The sequence below is a fragment of the Lepidochelys kempii genome, chromosome 26, assembly GCF_965140265.1.
Source record: "Lepidochelys kempii isolate rLepKem1 chromosome 26, rLepKem1.hap2, whole genome shotgun sequence".
NCBI classification, from domain to species: Eukaryota; Metazoa; Chordata; order Testudines; family Cheloniidae; genus Lepidochelys; species Lepidochelys kempii.
In genome coordinates this window covers 5,895,087-5,916,216 of record NC_133281.1, presented here as the reverse complement: position 1 = coordinate 5,916,216, position 21,130 = coordinate 5,895,087, and the positions used below count along the sequence as shown (strand labels likewise).

The window sequence follows — 21,130 nt, the reverse complement described above, 5'->3', positions numbered from 1 at the left end:
GAATAGTGTCAGGGCTTGCTGTATAAATGCAAGCATGGTGCCTAAAGCTACTCAAATACATCACTGCTGCAACTCCTGTCAAACCAGTGGCTGAGTCTGGCCCATTCTTCTGAAGTTTCAGATAAGATTTTAGCGTTGCTTAGTGACCACCAATCTCTCCCCATTTTTGGTACCATGCGTGCAGTACGTCACACTTCTGCACCCATCCTGAGGCCGAATTCCCCTCTCTGCCCCAGATCCTGCCCCAGATCCTGCGACTCCCCACCCTCCACCACAGGAAAAGCCTCTGTAATTTCACATTGCTATCCCTGCACAGCAGAGGATGCAGCTTGGGGAAGCTAGGCAGGGAACGTGGCTGCTCATCACCTGATGCTTTGCAGCCTGAGACCTGATTGGTGGAGAAGGGCTGTATTTTTTTTTCTCCTCCATGCTGCTTTGATTTTTTTTTCCTCCTCTTCTTTAGGGTGTCTGCTGTTTCCTAGCGCTTGCAAGAATCTGGGTAGCAGCGATAGCAGCCGGAGGCAGAGGAGGAGCATCATCCCAGAAGGAGGCAGGGGACTGCATGGGAAGCAGCAGCACCTAGCTGGAGAGACTGCTTTTGCAGCCAAGTTTTTGTGAACCAGAAACCTCACCCCAGCTGTGTGTCTGACACACATTTAATACACAAGGCAGCCACACTAACTTCTTTGCGTCAGAGGTTCCCTGTGGAGAGAGGTAAGGCACTTTTACCTTGTACTCGGAGATGGGGTGTGTGTGTGTGTGTGGTTCTGAGCACCAGACCAGATGCCATGAACTGAGGAGTGCTGAGCCTGGCTGTGACACTGACTCACTGTGTGGCCTTGGGCAAGTCACTTATGTTTCTGTTTCCTCATCTGTTAAATGGGAGCAAGAAATCCCTCCCTCCCAGGGATTAATCGGTCAAGTCTGGTGAAGCGCATGGAGGAAAGGAGGCACTAGGTAAGTGATAATAGAGAGGATGGTGTTTCAGAAGCCCTGAGGCAGGAAAAGCCCCCATATAATAAGACAGTACAGCAGGGGAAGGGAGGTTAAGCAGCCCAGGCAAGGGCCCCATCTGTCAATCTCTCCAAGCCCTGGAATCTGTTCCAAGGGCTTGAGAAGACAGCTGTACCTGTCACGTTGCTTTTCACTGTCCCCAAGGAAACGACCTTCTCCTTTCTTCACGACACAGCTGATCAGAATGGGGAAGATCGGAGAACTTTACCTGGGTTTCCATGAATGGGGGCTAATGTGCCATGCAGCTCTGACAGCCTAAAATCCCATGCTCTTAAAAAGAGCTGCCACCAGAGACCAGATTGGTGTGTCTGTGTGCGTGTGTAAACAGATGTATGTGTGTGGGGGGGGTGTACATATATATGTGTTAATGGGTGTCTGTGAGTGAGTGGGTGTGCTTGCATGATATATGTGAGTATGGAGTACCTGTGAATGGGTGTGTATGTACTGTATGTGCATGGTTGTATAGTGTGTGTGCAAGTATATGGGTGCAGGGTGTGTCTGTATGTATGCTAATGGACGTCTATGCATGAGTTTGATTCATGCATGTGCATGGTTTTCTCTGTGTTTGCATGTATGGACATGCATGTGGAGGTATGTATGGTATGTATGTATAGGGATGTGTTGTATATATATATGTTTATGGGTAATTGTGAGCAGGTGTATATGTACTTATGTGTACACGGCTGTGAGCGGATGCGTTGATTGCGATATGAGCGGATACATGTGTGTGGTTGTGAGTGTGTGCACGGATGCATAATATGTATGTGCTTGCGGATGGGTGGTTGTGAATATATGTGGCTGAGTGGGTTTGTATGTATGCGTACATGTGTGTTTGTGTGACTGTACTTGTGCATATACAGTTAGAAATGTGGGTGTATGTATGTGGCTGTGCGCACTAATGTGAATTGGTGTGTTTGTATTTGTATGCCTGTCGTTATGTATGTTTCCGTAGGCGTGTGTGTGTGTGTGTGTGTGTGTGTGTGTGTATACTCAGGTGTTTGAGTGGCTGTGAATGGGTGTGCATCTCCTTGTGTGTACCTGCTTGTGAGTGGGTATGTATGGATCATATGTATGTGCTTGTGCACAGGCAGTGGGGTGTGTGTGCGTGTGTAGGTGGACATGCAGGTGAGTATGTCTGCATGGGGGTGGAAGGGCTGTGAGGAGGGAGGGGTTGCATGCGAGTGGGAGGTTATGAGCTGCACCCTCATACTGCCTGCACTCATCTCTGAGGTTCGGTAACATGCTGCCTTTGGTGACCTTGGCTCCCTACAGCTCAGGTTCTCTAGTTGCTGACAGGCTCTGCTCGGGGAATTACTCTGCCTGCTACAGCCTAGGGGACATAGGGAGCCATTGCTTTCCTGTAGGCAGCCAGTAGAAACCCTAGGTCACCCAGCCAATCTGTTGAACAGCAGGGAGCCCATCTCTTCCAACAGCCTCCTGCTCCATCTCCCTGGTTTGGCTCAGACAGGTGAAAATGGAACTTGCTGTTCTGAGAGAGGGTGAGAGGGCTGGAAGGAGACCGTGTGGGTGGTCGATGTGGGGAGAGGGACTGGAGTTTAAAGGGGCAGAGAAGCAGGGGAACAAGCCAAGGAGGTCAGAATTGTCCCCATCATGAGGCAGGGGTTTGGGACAGGCTGGGTTTGCTTCCCACGTCCCTTCTTTTGAAGTGGCATTCACATCAGAGGTAGGCTGCTAGGCTTTTCTGCATCAGTCCCTGAGGAGACCAGCGCCTCCCACACACATTCTGCTCTTCCCTGGCTGTCTCCATACCCTGCTTTGGATCTGGGCTATAAGCGTGGGAGCTATCTCCCTTGAGTACTGGCCAAGGCTCCTCGTTCCCCTTTAGTCAAGTGGCTTTTAATTTACGAATCAGAGGTTGGAATGGAGCACTCTTTAATGGCGGGGTGGGGTGTGTGTGTGTGAAATGGGCGTGCACAATTACATGAGTGTGTGCATACACGTGTGCACATCTCTGTTTATGTCCCAGTCCAGGTCTTCCTCTGCCTCTGCATAGTGTAGGTAACTCGTTCCTCTGAGCCTGTGTGAGTGTCTCTGCGTGAGTGTGTCTTTGTATATTTCTTTCTCTGAACATGCACAGAGAAGGAGTGACAGCTGCATCTGTGCATTCCTTGGGCTCTCTCTCTGCCTGCATGGGCACCTCCGACATGTGCCTGCCTCTGAGCGTGCAGGGAAATAAAGTGAGAGCTACACAGGTGTGCATATGTATGTGTCTCCATTTCTGTATGTGCCTGTATGTCTTTTTGTACATGCACATTGGCACCTCTCTTTGACCATGTACAAGGATAAGGTGATCACTCAACATGTGTGTGCTTCCATTTGCCCCAGTCCTGTGTGTGCATCCCCATGCATGTCTGCATACACAGAAGCAAGGCAATAGCTTCCCACGTGTGTACCAGCATCTCCCTGAGTATGTGTGTTTTCCTCTCCATTATTGGACATAGATATGTAGTGCTATTCACTCGTGCCTTGCTATATACATGCATGTGTACAGCTCTTTTTCTGTGACAGCTACACACCCAGTTGGGTATGTCGCTCTGGGCAGGGGTCTCTTTATCACTGTTCATGCATGTGCATCCCCATTTGTGTATGTACCTTTTCCCCTGTACATACCTGCATATACTTTCCAGTAACAGAGACCAAGCAATTACTTGCACCTGTGTTTATCTGCATATGCCTGTCGCTGTTCATATATGTGCTTTGCCATACATGTATGTGTCTCTGTCTACTTGTGCATACACAAGCTAAACAATAGCTTTGCATGCATGTCTGATGTGGCTGTCTCTCTGTATGTCTTCATGTCAGTGCACTGCCAGGCATGTTCTCTCTTTGTGCTCACTTCTCTGTATCTGAGCATGCTCCTGTAGGAATCTCTCCTTCTTCACACGCACCTTTTCCTCTCTCCCTCTCTCTGCGGATCGCCACGCATGCCTTCACGCCTCTGCCCGCGTGGGAGATCTGCATGCGTTTATGACTAACTTTGCATGAGCCCATGTGCATCAGACGAGCCAAACAGCCTGCTATGCATTCTTCAAACGCTACTTATTAATTGGCGCTAACAATGGATTGGAACATTATGCCAGTTGCTGCCAGAGACGGATCTGATCTGGCCATCCAAATCCCCTCGTTGATCCCCGTTGCCAAGGTCTGCGTAATAAAAACACATGTACACATTGCACCAAATTTGACCGCAGGGCTGCAGATTAGACTTTGTTTGGTGGCACCCCATGCATGATGAGACCTGTGTATCTTTCCCCTTCCAAAAGCATAGCTTCTCTCTATGCACCACATCAGGGTTCCTCACTGGACCTCTGGACTGTGCTGTGTTACTGCTGGGGAACCCAGGGATGACCCTGCTCAGGGGTACACAGGAATCACACTGCTCACTAGCCCCATGGCCCTAGCTGTGCACTCCCATGCTCCGCAGTGAGAGCTGCTTGTACATTCAGTGCAGGTCAGGACCCGTACTGGAAATGCTGGCTGAGTGGCTTCCAATGGCACTTGGGGCTTCAGGGCATCCAGATCCCTGTGGAGCATTTTCAAAAGCAGAGCAGCAAGCACTTGCTCCTGACAGTATTTTATGCTTTGCTAAGCCCCGCTCGGTACTGAGATGGGTCTCTAGGTTAACCGTGTGCTGACGGCCTCCCTGCATGGCGGTTGGAGAGGCACATTTCACTTCAGCTCATTCATCCAGCCAGCCTCCCTGTCCACCCATTATTGGGCTGTAAGTGCTGTGGGGCAGGGGCCTGGTCAGCTCTGAGCTCTGTGAGGTGCATTGGCCAAGCTCCGCCCAAGTGCATCAACAGGGCACATGGGGGAGTCCAGGGTCTGTTCCCAGACCCCCCTCCCTCCTTTGTCCCAACCACCTCCTGCTCTCTTTCTCTCCATCTGCTCCTGAGCTCCAGGCTCCAAGCCTAACCCAGCCTCCCTCCCGCTCTGTTTGGATTCCTGGCAGTGCTTTTCCCCTAAGAACAGGTTGTGTAGGGAACAGAAGCAGCCACACCAAGGGGCCACAAAGTTTTATCTTTCCTTCACCCCTCGCTTCTGGCTGCCATGCCTTTGCCCCCCTCCCTCCAGATACCAGAGGAAAGAACAGCCAGGCTGAGAAATATCACTCTGGAGCAATTTCTCCCCAAGTTCTTCCTCCTGCATCCTCTGCCACCCTGAACCAGACGGAGCCAAAGGGCTGAGCTTTTAGCCTACCTGATGCAGCTGCTTCGAAGCCAAACTTGATCATCAGGAAGTGCTGAGCTTGCACAAAGAACCTCCTCTCCTTGGACGGTATCATGCTGCAGAGAGATAAGCCTCTCCTAGCAGGAGGTGCTGGAGGAAAATGGCATCAGTGCACTGGATCTGTGAATTTGTACAGAGTTCTCGGTGGACAGCGGTGGCTATTACAAACCCACTGTCCACCACAACTACCTCCCCTTCATTTGCCAGCAGCCTCAGCAGGGAGGCCGAAGACAGAATGCGGCATGGAGGCTGGACTCCCCTCTTGCTCCAGAGAGCCATTGGCATCAGACCTGGAGCCAGAGGGCCTTGCTCCTCCCCAGTGTGGCCAGCCCAGCACATTTCACCAGAGCTAAATTCACTGGAGAGAAGGGAGAAAAAAACGTCAATAGAGAAAGGAAAAATACTGGTAATGTCTGGGGGTGCTGAGCGAATGGGACCCACGCTGAAGCTGAGCGGGGCTGGAAGGGTGCCAATGAATTGCTCCCTGGAACCTTGCATCAGGCCCTCAGCCACAGTCACAAGACACAGTTCTGTTCTTTAAACCAGGCAGCCTGCTGGCAGGTTGGACTGCAGCTGATTTAAAGGACAGCGTTAATGGCCTGGCCGGATCCCCAAGGATCGGTCTCTGAGCAAACAGCACAGCTGAGACCAGCAGCAGCCGCTGGCTATTTATCAGCAGGTGCTTCACGCTGGGTGGGCCCCCACCCGTGTAGAGCTGTGGCTTTCAGAGCTTTCTGCCCGTACCAGGGTGGTTGGCAGGAGAATCCAGCCAATAGAGATTTGGGGTTGGGGATTATCTCCCATTCAGTCGTTAGCAGCACCATGTCCACAGTGTTCAGAGTAACAGCCGTGTTAGTCTGTCTTTGCAAAAAGAAAAGGAGTACTTGTGGCACCTTAGAGACTAACCAATTTATTTGAGCATGAGCTTTCTTGAGCTACAGCTCACTTCATCGGATGCATACCGTGGAAACTGCAGTAGACATTATATACACACAGAGACCATGAAACAATACCCCCTCCCACACCACTGTCCTGCTGATAATAGCTTATCTAAAGTGATCATCAAGTTGGGCCATTTCCAGCACAAATCCAGGTTTTCTCACCCTCCGCCCCCCCCCCCCCCAAACTCACTCTCCTGCTGGTAATAGCCCATCAAAAGTGACCACTCTCTTCACAATGTGTATGATAATCAAGGTGGGCCATTTCCTGCACAAATCCAGGTTCTCTCACCCTCCCACCTCCATACACACACAAACTCACTCTCCTGCTGGTAATAGCTCATCCAAAGTGACTACTCTCCCTACAATGTGCATGGTAATCAAGGTGGGTCATTTCCAGCACAGATCCAGGCTTTCTCCCCCCCCCTTCCCCCGGGGGAACACACACACACATAAACTCACTCTCCTGCTGGCAATAGCTCATCCAAACTGACCACTCTCCAAGTTTAAATCCAAGTTTAACCAGAACGTCTGGGGAGTGGGGGGGGGGGGGGTTAGGAAAAAGCAAAGGGAAATAGGCTACCTTGCATAATGACTTAGCCACTCCCAGTCTCTATTTAAGCCTAAATTAATAGTATCCAATTTGCAAATGAATTCCAATTCAGCAGTTTCTCGCTGGAGTCTGGATTTGAAGTTTTTTTGTTGTAAGATAGTGACCTTCATGTCGATGATTGCGTGACCAGAGAGATTGAAGTGTTCTCCGACTGGTTTATGAATGTTATAATTCTTGACATCTGATTTGTGTCCATTTATTCTTTTACGTAGAGACTGTCCAGTTTGACCAATGTACACGGCAGAGGGGCATTGCTGGCACATGATGGCATATATCACATTGGTGGATGTGCAGGTGAATGAGCCTCTGATAGTGTGGCTGATGTTATTAGGCCCTGTGATGGTGTCCCCTGAATAGATACGTGGGCACAGTTGGCAACGGGCTTTGTTGCAAGGATAGGTTCCTGGGCTAGTGGTTCTGTTGTGTGGTATGTGGTTGTTGGTGAGTATTTGCTTTAGGTTGCGGGGCTGTCTGTAGGCAAGGACTGGCCTGTCTCCCAAGATTTGTGAGAGTGTTGGGTCATCCTTCAGGATAGGTTGTAGATCCTTAATAATACGTTGGAGGGGTTTTAGTTGGGGGCTGAAGGTGACGGCTAATGGCGTTCTGTTATTTTCTTTATTAGGCCTGTCCTGTAGTAGGTGACTTCTGGGAACTCTTCTGGCTCTATCTATCTGTTTCTTCACTTCCGCAGGTGGGTATTGTAAGAAAGCTTGATAGAGATCTTGTAGGTGTTTGTCTCTGTCTGAGGGGTTGGAGCAAATGCGGTTGTATCGCAGAGCTTGGCTGTAGACGATGGATCGTGTGGTGTGGTCAGGGTGAAAGCTGGAGGCATGTAGGTAGGAATAGCGGTCAGTAGGTTTCCGGTATAGGGTGGTGTTTATGTGACCATTGTTTATTAGCACTGTAGTGTCCAGGAAGTGGATCTCTTGTGTGGACTGGACCAGGCTGAGGTTGGTGGTGGGATGGAAATTGTTGAAATCATGGTGGAATTCCTCAAGGGCTTCTTTTCCATGGGTCCAGATGATGAAGATGTCATCAATATAGCGCAAGTAGAGTAGGGGCGTTAGGGGACGAGAGCTGAGGAAGCGTTGTTCTAAATCAGCCATAAAAATGTTGGCATATTGTGGGGCTATGCGGGTACCCATAGCAGTGCCGCTGATCTGAAGGTATACATTGTCCCCAAATGTAAACTAGTTATGGGTAAGGACAAAGTCACAAAGTTCAGCCACCAGGTTAGCCGTGACATTATCGGGGATAGTGTTCTTGACGGCTTGTAGTCCATCTTTGTGTGGAATGTTGGTGTAGAGGGCTTCTACATCCATAGTGGCCAGGATGGTGTTATCAGGAAGATCACCAATGGATTGAAGTTTCCTCAGGAAGTCAGTGGTGTCTCAAAGGTAGCTGGGAGTGCTCAGGCTGCCACTCCTGTCGCCCGATTGCTCCCGCCCATGTGCATGATGGTTTGGTGTTAGCGCAGGCCCACACTGGGGCTGCTCACCAGGGCTCTGCAAACTGGCAGGTTATTATTGTAGGGTTGCTCACGTGTGTGGTGTATGTTGGTTGGTTGTTACTGTAGATTTGCTCTTGGGCTGTGCACTCTGGTTGGTTGTTACTGTAGGGCTCTTCACAAGTGCTGTGCACACTCAGTTGTTATTGTCGGGTTGCTCATGAGATGTGCATGCTGGTTGGTTGTCGTTGTAGGGGTCTTCAGAAGTGCTGTGCGCACTGGTTGGTTCTTATTCTCAAGTTGCCTTACATACCAGCTGATCATTATTGTAGGGTTGCTTATGAGATGTGCGCACGGGTTGATTGTTATTCTCGAGTTGCTTTGACACTAGTTGGTTATTACTGTAGGGTTGCTAAGCTGATGCCTGGATTCATCTCCTCTCCCCCTCATATTAAAAAAGAGTTCAAGTGGCCCCCCTCAGGTCCTTGTTAACTGTGACACTGACTCTCTAAAAAGTGTGTCACCCAGGTAACAGCCTCCCCCCCCCAGCTAGTGCCTGGTGCTGCACAACAACTATGCTCCCTGTGGTTGGATATATTGAGTCATCGCAGGGTTAAATTCTGATGCACTGAATTCTGAGAAATGGCAACAAAACGTGAAGGTGTGGGCTGTTCATGTGGCAGCTATAAATAAAAGCACCTGCTTCCCAAACACAAAGGAGCCACCACGGCAGGGGGGGAAGAGAAGAAAGACGATTAGGGAAATTTGACACGAAACAAACTGTGATCCTGCTGCAGGAGCTGGTGCCCGTGTGAGAGAGCAGGGGGTGGGCGGAGGGGAGAGATGGAGCGGGGCGGGGAAGAGAAAAGAGAAACATTTGCAAATCCGTCCTTCTAAAGGCCGTGTAGCATCCCTGGGAGAGTAGATGCTGGCCTTGCTAATGGAAGAAACACCAAGGGATCTTTAATGGCCACAGCAGCTTAGTTAGAGCTTGATTTTACTTCTCATCGGAAAGCAGCTTTTCAATACTGACTCCAAACATCCTATGTCGACTTGCCAGCACCACTTTTGTTCACTCAGCAGCTCTCCCACCCAAGCACTGACCAGGCCCCAGCCTCCTTAGCTGGGGAGGGCTCAGCCACAGGCACTAAGAGCAAAGGGAAGGTGAATTAGGCCTTTTAGCTGCTCGTGATTCACCCAGTGCCCCTCCCCATGGGAGCACAGGCGATCAGACCTGTTCTCTCCAGATAAAAGCCTCACCCTTTGAAACTGATTGCACAGTTGTTTCCAAAGGAGCCAGAGCAACATGAAGTGAATGCAAAACTCACCAGGGCCAACTCAGCGTGCCCGACCTCAGCCAATAATACCTCTGTCCCCTTTCATCTGAGAATCAATCTCAAAGCACTTTACAAATATCAATGGGCAATGGATGGGGAAGTGACTTGCCTAAGATCAAACAACAAATCAGTGGCAGGGTAGAGTCCAGAATCAAGCCCAGAGGCCTCAGTGCTGGCTGGGCCTTGGGCATAAAAGCAGCTTTCCCTGTAGCACAAACAGCTGGTGCGGGAGAACATTTACATGTAATTATACATTTCCCCAAATCTAAGTCCTATGTTGTTGTTTTTCTTCCGCCCCCCCCTTCCCTCCCCACATTAAGCAAATATAGTGCCATCCCTTTAAAGAGAAACACCTAGATTATAAGGGTTGCTTCTTGGCAGGGCACCTTCCCCTCGGCCCAGGGAGTGCTGCAGGGGAAGAGCACCCATGCCTCCCCAAGTCACATCTCCCCACCACCACCATCTGTGCCAAGCGGGTGGAAGTGAAATCTCTCCTGATTTATACCTCTGTGTGTGAGCTTAGAGTCTCATGCCTAGTTCCTCCTTATGGAAAAAACTCCTCTCAGGCCTCATAATGCTACAAGGAACGTCAGCTTCTGCCCAGCCCTAGGCTGTCTTGCCTTTTGCTTCTTAAATAATCCCTACATCAAAGCTGCTGGCATCCATGAAGGTCACAGACTTGGGTACACTGCAAATGAAAGAGGCGTGGAAGAAATAATGTCATGCAACCACTCCAGACACCACACGTTGGCCCAGAGCTCATAGTGCTGAGCAGATGCTGGGTGCTGGGCTTTTCTGAACACGGGGCTCCCAGGGTCACCATGGGGGCTGCTGGGGGCTGAGTGCATTTGGGAAATCTGTTTGCACGCATGCTGAATGCCGGGTGAAATTCTGCCCATGCACCACTCAGGTTCCACGTACACCCCAAAGCTGCCTTTTGGCGGCCATCAGTAGCTAGTAATACTAGCAGAACCCACCTCGTGCAGGGCTTGTAGCCAGAGCGAACCTCCAATTCACCAGGTGCCCTTTTTACACATAGAGCACACACTTACGCTGCGTGAGCGCACACACATTACACCCATGCCACATGTACCCATGGGTCCTGCCTACTACACACACACGCGCACGTGACAGGGGAGCCCGCTACCTCTGCTCACACACCACCTGTACTTTGTACGCACATGTTCCAAACATACCACCTACACAACCAAAACACACCTTCCTCGACAGTATCTGCATTCTTTGCACATACATGCACCTTGCATGCCCCGCATACGCTGTTTACTTTCCCTGGCCTGATCCATGCACAACACGCTGCGTGCATGTGCAAGGAACCCCCACTTCCCCTGTAACTGCAGCATATGGCCATCTGCCATTGCACCCTGCCCCCTGTACAACAACAGCAATCAACCTGCTTTAAGCACAGTGGGAAGCAGTGCCTGAAATGACAAAGGCCAGGATGTTAAAACTGGGGGTTACCCAGATACCACACCGATCCCCCTCTTGGCATTCTCACATCTTCTCTAGCTCCTGGCATGCACAGCCTCCAACCCCTCCCTGCCTGCAATTCTTTTCCTTCCAAAACAAAAAAAACCCCTCAAATCCCTCCTCCTTTTGCGTCTGTTGGCCCAGAGCCCCTTCCCTCCCCAGCACCATCTGCTCTGAATCTGTCCCGTTCAAGGCTTGCGATGTACTTGCTGGCACCAACACCTGCAAGGTGCCGGCTGCTTTGTCAAACCTCCGTGTGGGCTGACACCCGCTCTTCAGCTGGCGCCATGGATTCAGATGGAATTAATTAGGGCTCCGATGAGAGGGGCACATACATGGGGAAACGAAGCGAGAGAATGACAGAAGCTGGGGAATCGCTGCCTGAGTTGCCGCTCTTTGGGAAGGGCTATTCTCTGTGTTATTATTTGTATTCCAGTAGCTCCAACCGAGATCATTGCCCATCATGCTGGGCCCTGCACGGCCACAGGATCAGAGACAGCCCTTGCCCCAAAGAGCTCACACTTTAGACAGATGAGGCCCGCCAAGGAAGTGTCAGTGGCCCCCTTTTACAGTAAGGGAATTTAAGCACAGAGCGGTGAGGGGTCAGTTTTTCAAGGGCTCACCACCCACAGCGGGGGCCAGATTTTTCCATAGCGCTCAACACAGCGTGTGCTGCCAGTCTGGTGCCTATCGAGGGTGGACACACAGCACAGTCTCTTTGGAAATCGGACAGTAAGCGACACATGCAAAGCGCTGAGGGAGTCCAGAAATGGAATCCAGTTCCTCCCAAGTCCTGGGCCAGTGCATTAACAACAAGGTCAGCCTTCCTCTACAGCTGGGCCGTGCTCAGCCATTCCCAGGTTGGCCTCCTAGCCATGCAAGCTCCCATGCCTCCCAAGTCACAGCTCTTCCGCCTCACCCCCCCCCCCCCTTCATTTAGGGCCAGCATTTTCACTCCCCATCGGCAGAGTTGTGCCCACAGAAGCTGCGTGTGCATCCAGATAGCTGTGTAAACATACACCTCCATGGAGTACTCTCTCTCCAGTGCTGGCAGAGGGGCTGCCTCAGAGCACCCCCCAGATTCTCACATCGGGGATGGGAAGCTGCAATGGAGTCCCATGCTGGGTCAGGGGGTTCTGCCCTGGGGCCAGGCTGTGGGCTGGAGGCTAAACCCACTCTGGTGAAGGGAAGTCTGTCCATTGACTCTAATGGGCTCTGGATCTGGTCATGAGGCCAATTGATTTTATGGCCTCTACCCCTTGGTTTCCCGTCACCGTACTGATCCCCTCATTGTGCCATAGGAGCCAGGCGGGTTGGACCATGGAGCTGCTCTCCACCCCCCGCAGCATCGAGATCAACAACATCACATGTGACTCGTTCCGGATCTCCTGGGCCATGGACGGGGGAGACCTGGAGCGAGTCACCCACTACTTCATCGACCTCAACAAGAAGGAGAACAAGAACTCCAACAAATTCAAACACAGGGTGAGCAAGGGGTGGGGCGGCCCAGTGGGGGTGGGGGTAGGGAAAAATGTGGTCAGCGACTGGATGCTTGTGGCCACCCTCAGCCAACGATTGTTCTCCGAGTACTCAGCCCAGCGCTGAGTCACTCCCCGTGTAACCCATCAGCTGCCATCTCTTCCTCCAGCTGTGTATCTGCATCCCAGATGCCTCCATACTGGGTCCCTTTGCTGGCAGCTTCAGTGGAGGACCCAAGGAGTGCATGTCCTATGGAGCATGGAAGGAGTCCCTTCGGGGTAGGGACTGGGTTCATGGGTGGGGACAACATGTGGGGGGGCACTGTGCCTGCTGCTGTGGGTAACTAGAAGAGTCAGGTTCAAATCCAGGTCCCACTGATGTCAAAATCCTTCAGTGGGAGGAGGATTTGGATCTCAGCCCCTCGGACTCTCAGCCCACTAGTGTCACCAGCCCGAAATGCCTGAGCCAGGCTTTAATGGAAAAAGAACCTCCTTTCCCCACCCAACTCTACTGTGAAGTTAAAAAGTTTTGCCTAGGAGAGTTGATGCCAGGGGACCAGAGCCCTGGGAGACTTGGGGCCTGTTCCCGTGAACCAGGGTGGGGATGGGTGAGGAAGTAGCTGTACCCCCCAAATCAGCATGGAGAAGAGTGCTAAACCTACCCTCCAATGCAGAAGCAGAGGAGATGTGGAGTGAATAACTCACTCTTCCTTCTCCCTCTGGAACAGAGTCACTAATTCAGGATCCTTTTAGCAGGATGGTTACCATGGTGATGCTATTTAATGTTAAACATTATTTTTTTCCCCTCCCCAGTAATAAGCATCTTTTTCCCCCACGTCTCCTGACTCTTCAGCATTTGCCGTTGCCACAGAAACAGCACTGCGCTGCACTGATGCTTTTGTAGCCTACTGACACGGCAATTTATTCCTTAAAACAAAGGTTTTCAGGACACCTCAGAGCTTGTTTGGCTGTTTCCAGGGCTCTGTGAGATTTCTTTGCCCATCTCGTGTGCAGGGCACAACTCTGGCCGGGTGGGGTGGGAGGTATATTGGCACCTGAGTGGTGCAACACAGAAGGCACCATCTCAGACATTGCTCAAACAGAAAAAGAATGAGTGTTCCATAGGACGGAATACTATGTTAATGGATACCGCAGCATTCTGCAGTAACACGTACTACAGTATTCCACAGTGACCAATGCTATGGCAATAATGACAACAATATTCTGCAATATCAAGTACTGCAATATTCCACTGCAATGAGTCAATAGATACTACATATTCTGCAGTAACAGGTACAACAACAGTAAATACCATGGTAATAAATTATTCTGCAATAACAAGCACCAGAGTATTCCACAGATATTAATACCATGCTAATGAATATTAGAATACTTTGCAGTAACAGATATGACAGTATTCCACTTCAGTAGATACTATGGCAACAAATACTACAGTAACAGATATTAGTAACAGTGCTCCTCTGCAGTGTACTACAGTAACCAGTGCGAGGGTGATGCTAGGCAGCAGTGGTATTCTATTATAGTGAATTCGACAGCATTCTCGGTCAGTCTATGCTATTTAAGAGCAACATATTAATAGTGACAGTTGTTTTAGAGTAGTGGCCACTGCAGCAATATACCAGACAGTTTTCCACGCCAGTAGGTCATGCAGCTTACTGTACAGCAGATTGTGGAGCCATGGCTGTTGTCATTGTAATAGACTAGGGTTGTTTTTAAGAAGGGTGTTCCCAAGGTCTCCATGACCTGCCTCTCTGTTCCTCATGGGCAGGCACGGGCTCTTTTACAAGCATGTACTTCCAGTTTAGCCAAGCTGCTGAAGGGTCTTGCCAGATCAGCCTTGTGCAATGCTCTGAGGCTATTCCTGGATGGGTGCTGTATTTCCCAGGGCCCGGGTGTCATGCTCCTTGTGGGAGGAGGCTTTGTGGTGCGGAGGGGATCACTAGCTACACTGCTTCGATCCCAAGCCTGGTTTATTTTTGCATGGCTCTTGCCCTTGAACAGGATGTGCCCACCAAGCTGGTCGCCAAGGCAGTCCCACTGCCCATGACTGTGAGGGGCCACTGGTTCCTGAGCCCCAGGACAGAGTACAGCGTGGCCGTGCAGACAGCGGTGAAGCAGAGTGATGGGGAGTACCTGGTGTCCGGCTGGAGCGAGACCGTGGAGTTCTGCACGGGGGGTGAGTGTGCCCTGCGTGTGCAATAGCTGGTAGCGGCACCTCAGCCACATGGTCCGTGCCCAGCTGGCTCAGACTGTGATGAGCCCCTCTGGCCCATCCTCGGGAGGGAATCTCCAGCCTGCTGCACCACAGAGGGGCATTGGTTCTCAGAGCTGAGTTCACTGTGGACCCACGTTGGATCTGCCCTGGGGAGAAAAACACTCTGTCATGTTATACCGCTTATGCAAGGCCTGGGGAGTTCATGCTGCTTGTGCGAGCCCTGGCAGGGCTGGGGGGTGGGAGTGGTTCACGCTACTTGAATATTAAACAAGAACTGAGCTGTCCATGGGTTGCCCCCATGGGGCTCCAGCCTCTTTGTGTAGCCATTTTTCTTAGCCAGCGACTGCTCCCTAATGGGCCTGCTGCCAAGTCTGAGGGGGCTGGCACAGACCAGCTGCCACCAGCACGGTGCCCACAAGTAGATTTCCTTTCTTCTGCATTAGCTGGGGTGGGGGCAGAGGGGGGAACTGTTGCTCCCCTGCTCTGCTCTCACACAGGTTGGAGCCCCCCACAGCCTTTCCACTGACCCCCCACCCCAATTCCATAGTGACAGTCAACAGAGGGAGGCTTTGTGTGTGCCCCTGCCCGTCCCCCGTCCCCTCCCAGGGAGCGCTCTGTTCCCCAACAATCCCCAGTCCTCTCAGCGCCTCGGGGCAATGGTGCTACTAAGCAGGGGCGTCCTGTGCAGTCAAAGACCCCCTGCCCCTGGGGCAGGAGCCTATTTGCAGGCTGTGGGTGTTCTGGTGAAGGGGTGAGGGGAAAGGGGACAGAAGAGGGGGATGGGTGCAGGGCAGCCCAAGAGGGGAGGGAGCGTCCTGGGCTAAAGGCATATAAAAAAACCAAGAGCAGTGGGAGCTGCTGACTCTGGGGCAGAACAGAGGCTGACAGGAAAGCGGTGTGGGGTGAGAGCTAGCAAAACCCTGTCTTGTGGAGCAACAGTGGAAGAGTGGGAGGCTTAGGGTGTGGGAACCAGTCGCACCCTGAGGGGGAAGCAAAGGGAGGGGGAGCTGGCTGCTGCCAGCTAGGGGAAAGGGTGGGAACCGTTTGTGAAGGCAGGGGAGGGAATAAACAAGGGGAGGGGGGAGCTCGCTGCAGCCATCCGAGGGAGGCAGAAAGGTGGGAATGGGGAGGGGGAGCTGTCTGGTTGCCATGGGTGCAGAGGGGGAGCCAGCTGTCTGGAGGGGACAGGGAGGGGCCTGGCAGGTTGCACAGGGGTGGGTAGGAGGGGAGCTGGCTGCACTGATGGCGAATGTCTCCCTCCCCCTTGCAGACTATGCCAAGGAGCACCTGGCCCAGCTGCAGGAGAAGGCTGAGCTCATTGCGGGCAGGATGCTCAGATTCTCTGTCTTCTATAGGAACCAGCACAAGGAATATTTCCAGCATGTCAGGTAACACCCCCTACCCGCACAGGCTCCCCTTGCAGGGCTGGAACACACACCCAGCCTAGCAAATGCAGGGAGCCTGGGGGGAGAAGCATCATCTCCAGGAGATATTTTCCTGACCTAGAATGAGAGGGCACAAAGAACACAGAGCTGGGACTGCAAGGCTGGTCTCCCCTCTGGCCCTGTCCTGTCCCAGACCTATCTGCACCCGCTCTAAAGTAAAACCGATTTCAAACACACTCCCCGAGCTGGGAATAGAACCCAGGAGTCCTGATGCCTAGTCCCCTGTTTTAACCCATAGACCCCACCCCACTCTCGAAGCTGGGAATAGAACCCCGGAGTCCTGACTCCAGTCTCACCCCCTGCTCTAACCACTAGTCTCCCAACACAAGCTTGTGTTCTACGCACACCAGCAAATAGTATCCGAACCCGGATTTCAGTGGGGCGTGCTGGGGTAACCCTGAGGAGCAGCTAGTCTCTAGTGCGGCAGATGGAGAACAAGAGCCATACCCCCTCCACTGGGCTGACAGGCTGCGGCTCACTCTTTCTCCCCCTGCCTCTCAGGATGCATTGTGGGAACATGATGAAGCCCTCCCTGAAGGACAACAGCGGGAGCCATGGCTCACCCACCAGCGGCATGCTGCACGGGATCTTCTTCAGCTGCAACACCGAGTTCAACACAGGCCAGCCCCCCCAGGACTCACCCTACGGCCGCTACCGCTTCCAGATCCCCGCCCAGCGCCTCTTCAGCCCCAACACCAACCTCTACTTTGCGGACTTCTACTGCATGTACACCGCCTACCACTACGTCGTCCTGGTGCTGGCCCCCAAGGGCTCCCCGGGAGACCACTTCTGCCGGGAGCGCCTGCCCCAGCTGGACATTTCCTGCAACAAGTTCCTGACCTGCTGCATGGAGGACGGCGAGCTGGTCTATCACCATGCCCAGGACATCATCCTGGAGGTCATATACACCGAGCCCGTTGACCTCAGCGTGGGTGTACTGGGAGAGATCAGCGGCCACCAACTCATGAGCCTCTCCACTGCTGATGCCAAAAAGGACCCCAGCTGCAAGACGTGCAATATCAGCGTGGGGCGCTAGTGACTTGAGGGGGGAGCTGGAGGGGATGCATGTGTGGGGAGGCATGCATGAGGCAGGACTGGACTAACCTGAGGCTCTCTGCAATGGACGTGGTCTGGGATGGGGCCGGGGTGGAAACCGGGATGGGAGTTGTGGCTGGAGTGAGCGTGGACTGTGGATTTCCAATCTCGCTGTCCAATGTAAATATGGACTTGACAGGATCCCGGCCCTAGTGGGAGAGGACCACTCAGATGGGATCTTGGCCTCCGTTGACTCCTGCAGACAAACCTCTGTCAGTTTGGGAAGGGAAACACCTGAGCTGGCTGCTAATCTGATTCACGCCAAGGTGGAAAGACCCGCCCCCTTCTGCACTTGCCCCACTGGGGAGTGTGAGCGCCATCCCCCTCGGAACCCAGCTGCCCATTCATTGCCATTTTCAAGTTGGAAAGAACAGGAGCTTTGGGTTAATTTGGAAAGATTGTCACCAGGGGAACCCGGAGCTCTTCTACCTCTGATATGAGCTCCCCTTCTCCTAGGTCTGCCCCTTCAGCCCTCCCTCACCCTGTCAATTCAATGAGCCCCTCCCTTTCCGCTACTCCCCCGAACCCTGCCCTTTGCTAAGTGCTCAGTCAACTCCTACTTTGCCCAGGTGGGCTAGCTCTTCACCTACCACCTGATTCCCACCTGGGGAGCCCTGAAGGGTCTGTCACACTGCAGCTGGGAGCCAGCCTCCTAACCCAGGAGATAGATTTGCACGGGGCGGGGCTTGTGAGCCCAGCATGCACTTAGCCACCTAGCCCAGGTTTGGGCCTTAGCTGAGATGGCCAGCTGTGAAACTAGAGCCTGCTCTTTCCTCCTGGTTGGGGGACTCAGTTACTGGGGGCTTGGCAGGCTCAGGAAAGAGCATACAGCTACCCCACCCTCAGCTCCCTCCATCTCGGCTTTGTCTCAGCCCCAGGTTGTCATGGAGCTTCTTGCTTCACAGCCTTTATTTACCTGGTTAAGCGCCCTGTGGGATGGGCGAGCGGCCCCATTGCAGGTCCTGACAGGCCCCGTGGCACTCCTGGGGTGTGTTGGAATTCCTGGGGGTGGCTGCAGCGTGAATGTACCTGCTCCCCTGTCTCAGCTGGAGCCTAGCCCTGCCCACGAGCCCCCCCCACCCCCGCCCGCCCGGCTTGGTGGGGAGAGGAATGCAGTCTTCCTGCTTGCAACTTGAGTCAGGTCCTGGAGTGACCTGCCAGCTTCTGGGGTGAGGAGCAATTTCTGCCTCTCTTCCTTTTGTCCCCCTTGCCCACTCCCACCTCCAAGCATGGCTCTCCCCTGGCCTCCCGCCACTGGGCACCATGGAACCAGGCTGATCAGAGTGCTGGGTCTCCTTGTTACTACCATGTCCCTCGGGCATGATCTGCCTGCTATGCTACGGCTGCTGATGTGTTGCCCCAAGAGGGGTCTTGAGGGCTGAGTTTTTCTCCAGGTGATGGGAGAAAAGAGGCTTGGCTAGATCCCAAGGCATTCACAGCAGAGCCCCATCCTTGCTTCAACCTAACTTGCCCATCACTTGAGGCAGCCTGAGTCTAGCAGAACTTCCTTAAGCTCCTGCCCCAGGCCCACCCTGCTCCCCACACCAGCCACCTCCTCCCAAGGCTGGGCCTCTCTCCCTCCTCTTTATAAATAGTGCTGGGCTTTCTGTGCTGTGTGAAAACTTTAGCTTTCCAGGGGAGTCTGTTGGCACCCAGTCCGCCCGAACGTGTGGCGTGAGGCGCCTGTCAGCCTTCTAGCCGTGCCTGCGAGCTGCCCTTGGCCCCAAGACAGGACAGGATGTGGGGGCATCTCCTAAGTTGGAAGAGAGATGCAGAGTCTACCCTTTCACCACAGCCTGCTGCAGTTTGAGGCCAGGGCCTGAAGGACAGAGGCAACAGGGATGTTCTGTGTGGAAAGGTTTTTCGGCATCTGGAAATCAGATAAGACCCACGGAGGAGCTTGTGGGCATCCAAAGCAGCAGGTCCAAGCAAATGAACTGAGGACTCTGCTACCAACAGCTGGAAGATGTTCAGCGTCCCCGCGCTCTGATTGCTATCCCCTTCACCAGCAGGGGGTTTGAACCTTGGAACCATCAGCTTTAAAAGCCTGAGCTGCTACTGTGTGAGTTAAAGGAGCACGTCACCCTGCGAGCAGCAGAAGTAGTAGATTCACAAACAGATTTCATGTAGACCAGCCACTAGCAGCAGATAAAGATCCTATAGGCACCTGGTGAGCAGTCATATTCTATACCCGGCATGTCCCCGGCTGCCCAGAGAAACAGAGCAGGGCATTTATTATCAAGCAGTCACCCTTAAAAGGAGAGGGAAATTTCCAGCCCTGGCCATTGCTCCAGGAAGGGAGGCCCGGCTCTGGTGAGCACAGTCGTGTTTTCATTCTTAGTGGCATTTGGGGTGCTTGAGCATCCAGCTGTGCAGTGTTTGCTGTGTGCCCTCGCTGTGTTGGGCTGTTAGTGCTGCAGCTGGGAAGCGATAAGGACCTTGACTTTTTTTACACTAGCTTTTGATTGCCCCTCGTACCGCAAAATCCAGCCATGCCAACTGGAAAAACCCCAGTCGTCCACTGGGATGTGGCTTGTGCAGAGGTAGTGCGCGGTTTCCTGGCTGGTCTTTGGCCTGCGTGCTGATCCTGACACAGAGGTCCCAAAGGCTGCTGCATCGTCGGAAGCGCCTCCAAGCAGTAAAGTTGATAGATCACTCCCACAGAGGCCACAGGATTGGCAGTGACTTTTGTGTCATTGCTCATGGCCACGTGGGAATTGAGGTAATATCCTGGAGATGGGTACAGGCAGGGAGTGGTAGGTGTGATAGTCAGCCTTCCTGGGGGACAGGCGGAGGAGGGTGGTGGTGACTAAGGGTGTGTCCACAGTGGGATGAAAGATCCACGGCACAGCTCTGGCTGGGTTGGGTCAGCTGCCGCAGGCTTGCCGGGCTCAGGCTGTGGGGCTATAAAATTGCAATATAAACATTCGAGCTCACCCAGGCTGACGAGCGGGGTGGGTCTCAGAGCCTGGGCTCCAGCCCGAGCCGGAACATCTCCACTGCAATTTGTAGCCCTGCAGCCCGAGCCCAAGTCAGCTGACCTGGGCTCTGAGACTCAGTGCCATGGGTTTTTTATTGCAGTGTAGACATAACCAGAGAGTTTTCCCTGGAGACAGGAGGAGGAGGGGGTTGGTGACAATCGGCCTTTCCTAGAGACAGCTGGACGGGGGAGGTGGTGAGTGGGATTGACAATTTCTCTAGAGATCGGAGGAGGAGGTGTGTGGCACAGCTGACTGTGAACTCATTGAATCAGTGGGTGCAATTCAGAGGTGTTGTGTAAGGGGGTTGTAAGTTGCCCATTGGCCGATGCGTGTGACAGTCAGGGAGTCGAGGCTGGTGTAACGCACACTATGGGGCAGCAGGTTGATTGAATTTAGACTGTTTCTAGCCTGACATAGGTGCCCCCATGAGACCAGGAGGGGAGAGTCAGGATCTCCTTGTTGCTCTGGCTGGGAGGGTGTCCACAAGGGGGGAGTGGATCTCTGTTTGGGAGCGTCTTGTTGTCCCTTTAAAGACGACGCAGGCTAGATTTCCCTTTCCGCAGCATCAGCGTGGGAGCCAGAAGAGGCCACATCGGTTCTGAGAGACTCCATCCCCCTTTGCCCTCTGTGCCCCGCCCATGGCTGAGAACCGCAGCATGGCGCTTGTGTGGTAGCAGCCGCACCGTCCCTGGCCTGATGTGGTGCTTTCCCAAGCTCTGTGTATGATGCACGCTGTAAAGAAAACCCCTTACAAACCTGTGCTGTGCTGACAGTATGTATCAATAAACTAACAACCTGTGTGCAGCC

At 52.8% G+C, this 21,130-nt stretch overlaps 1 protein-coding gene across 2 annotated transcripts; it reads left to right on the top strand.

The window, feature by feature from the left end:
* The first annotated feature begins 438 nt into the window (after positions 1-438).
* PHYHIP (phytanoyl-CoA 2-hydroxylase interacting protein) lies at positions 439-21,127 on the top strand. 2 transcript variants are annotated; one of them, XM_073325418.1, is made up of 5 exons: positions 439-714; positions 12,390-12,573; positions 14,589-14,763; positions 16,073-16,190; positions 16,749-21,127. In XM_073325418.1, the coding sequence occupies exons 2-5, from the start codon at positions 12,409-12,411 to the stop codon at positions 17,281-17,283; spliced, it is 993 nt and encodes a 330-aa protein (XP_073181519.1). In that variant the 5' UTR covers positions 439-714; positions 12,390-12,408; the 3' UTR covers positions 17,284-21,127. The 2 variants fall into 2 exon arrangements, with proteins under 2 accessions (XP_073181519.1, XP_073181520.1); XM_073325419.1 differs by lacking the exon at positions 439-714 and adding an exon at positions 750-957.
* The last annotated feature ends 3 nt before the right edge of the window (positions 21,128-21,130 follow it).

Coding starts and splice junctions, on each gene's coding strand:
- PHYHIP (XM_073325418.1), top strand. CDS start 12,409: ATGGAGCTGCTCTCCACCCCCCGCAGCATCGAGATCAACAACATCACA. Junction 14,764..16,072: donor CGTGGAGTTCTGCACGGGGG/GTGAGTGTGCCC, acceptor TCCCCCTTGCAG/ACTATGCCAAGGAGCACCTG. Junction 16,191..16,748: donor GAATATTTCCAGCATGTCAG/GTAACACCCCCT, acceptor CCTGCCTCTCAG/GATGCATTGTGGGAACATGA.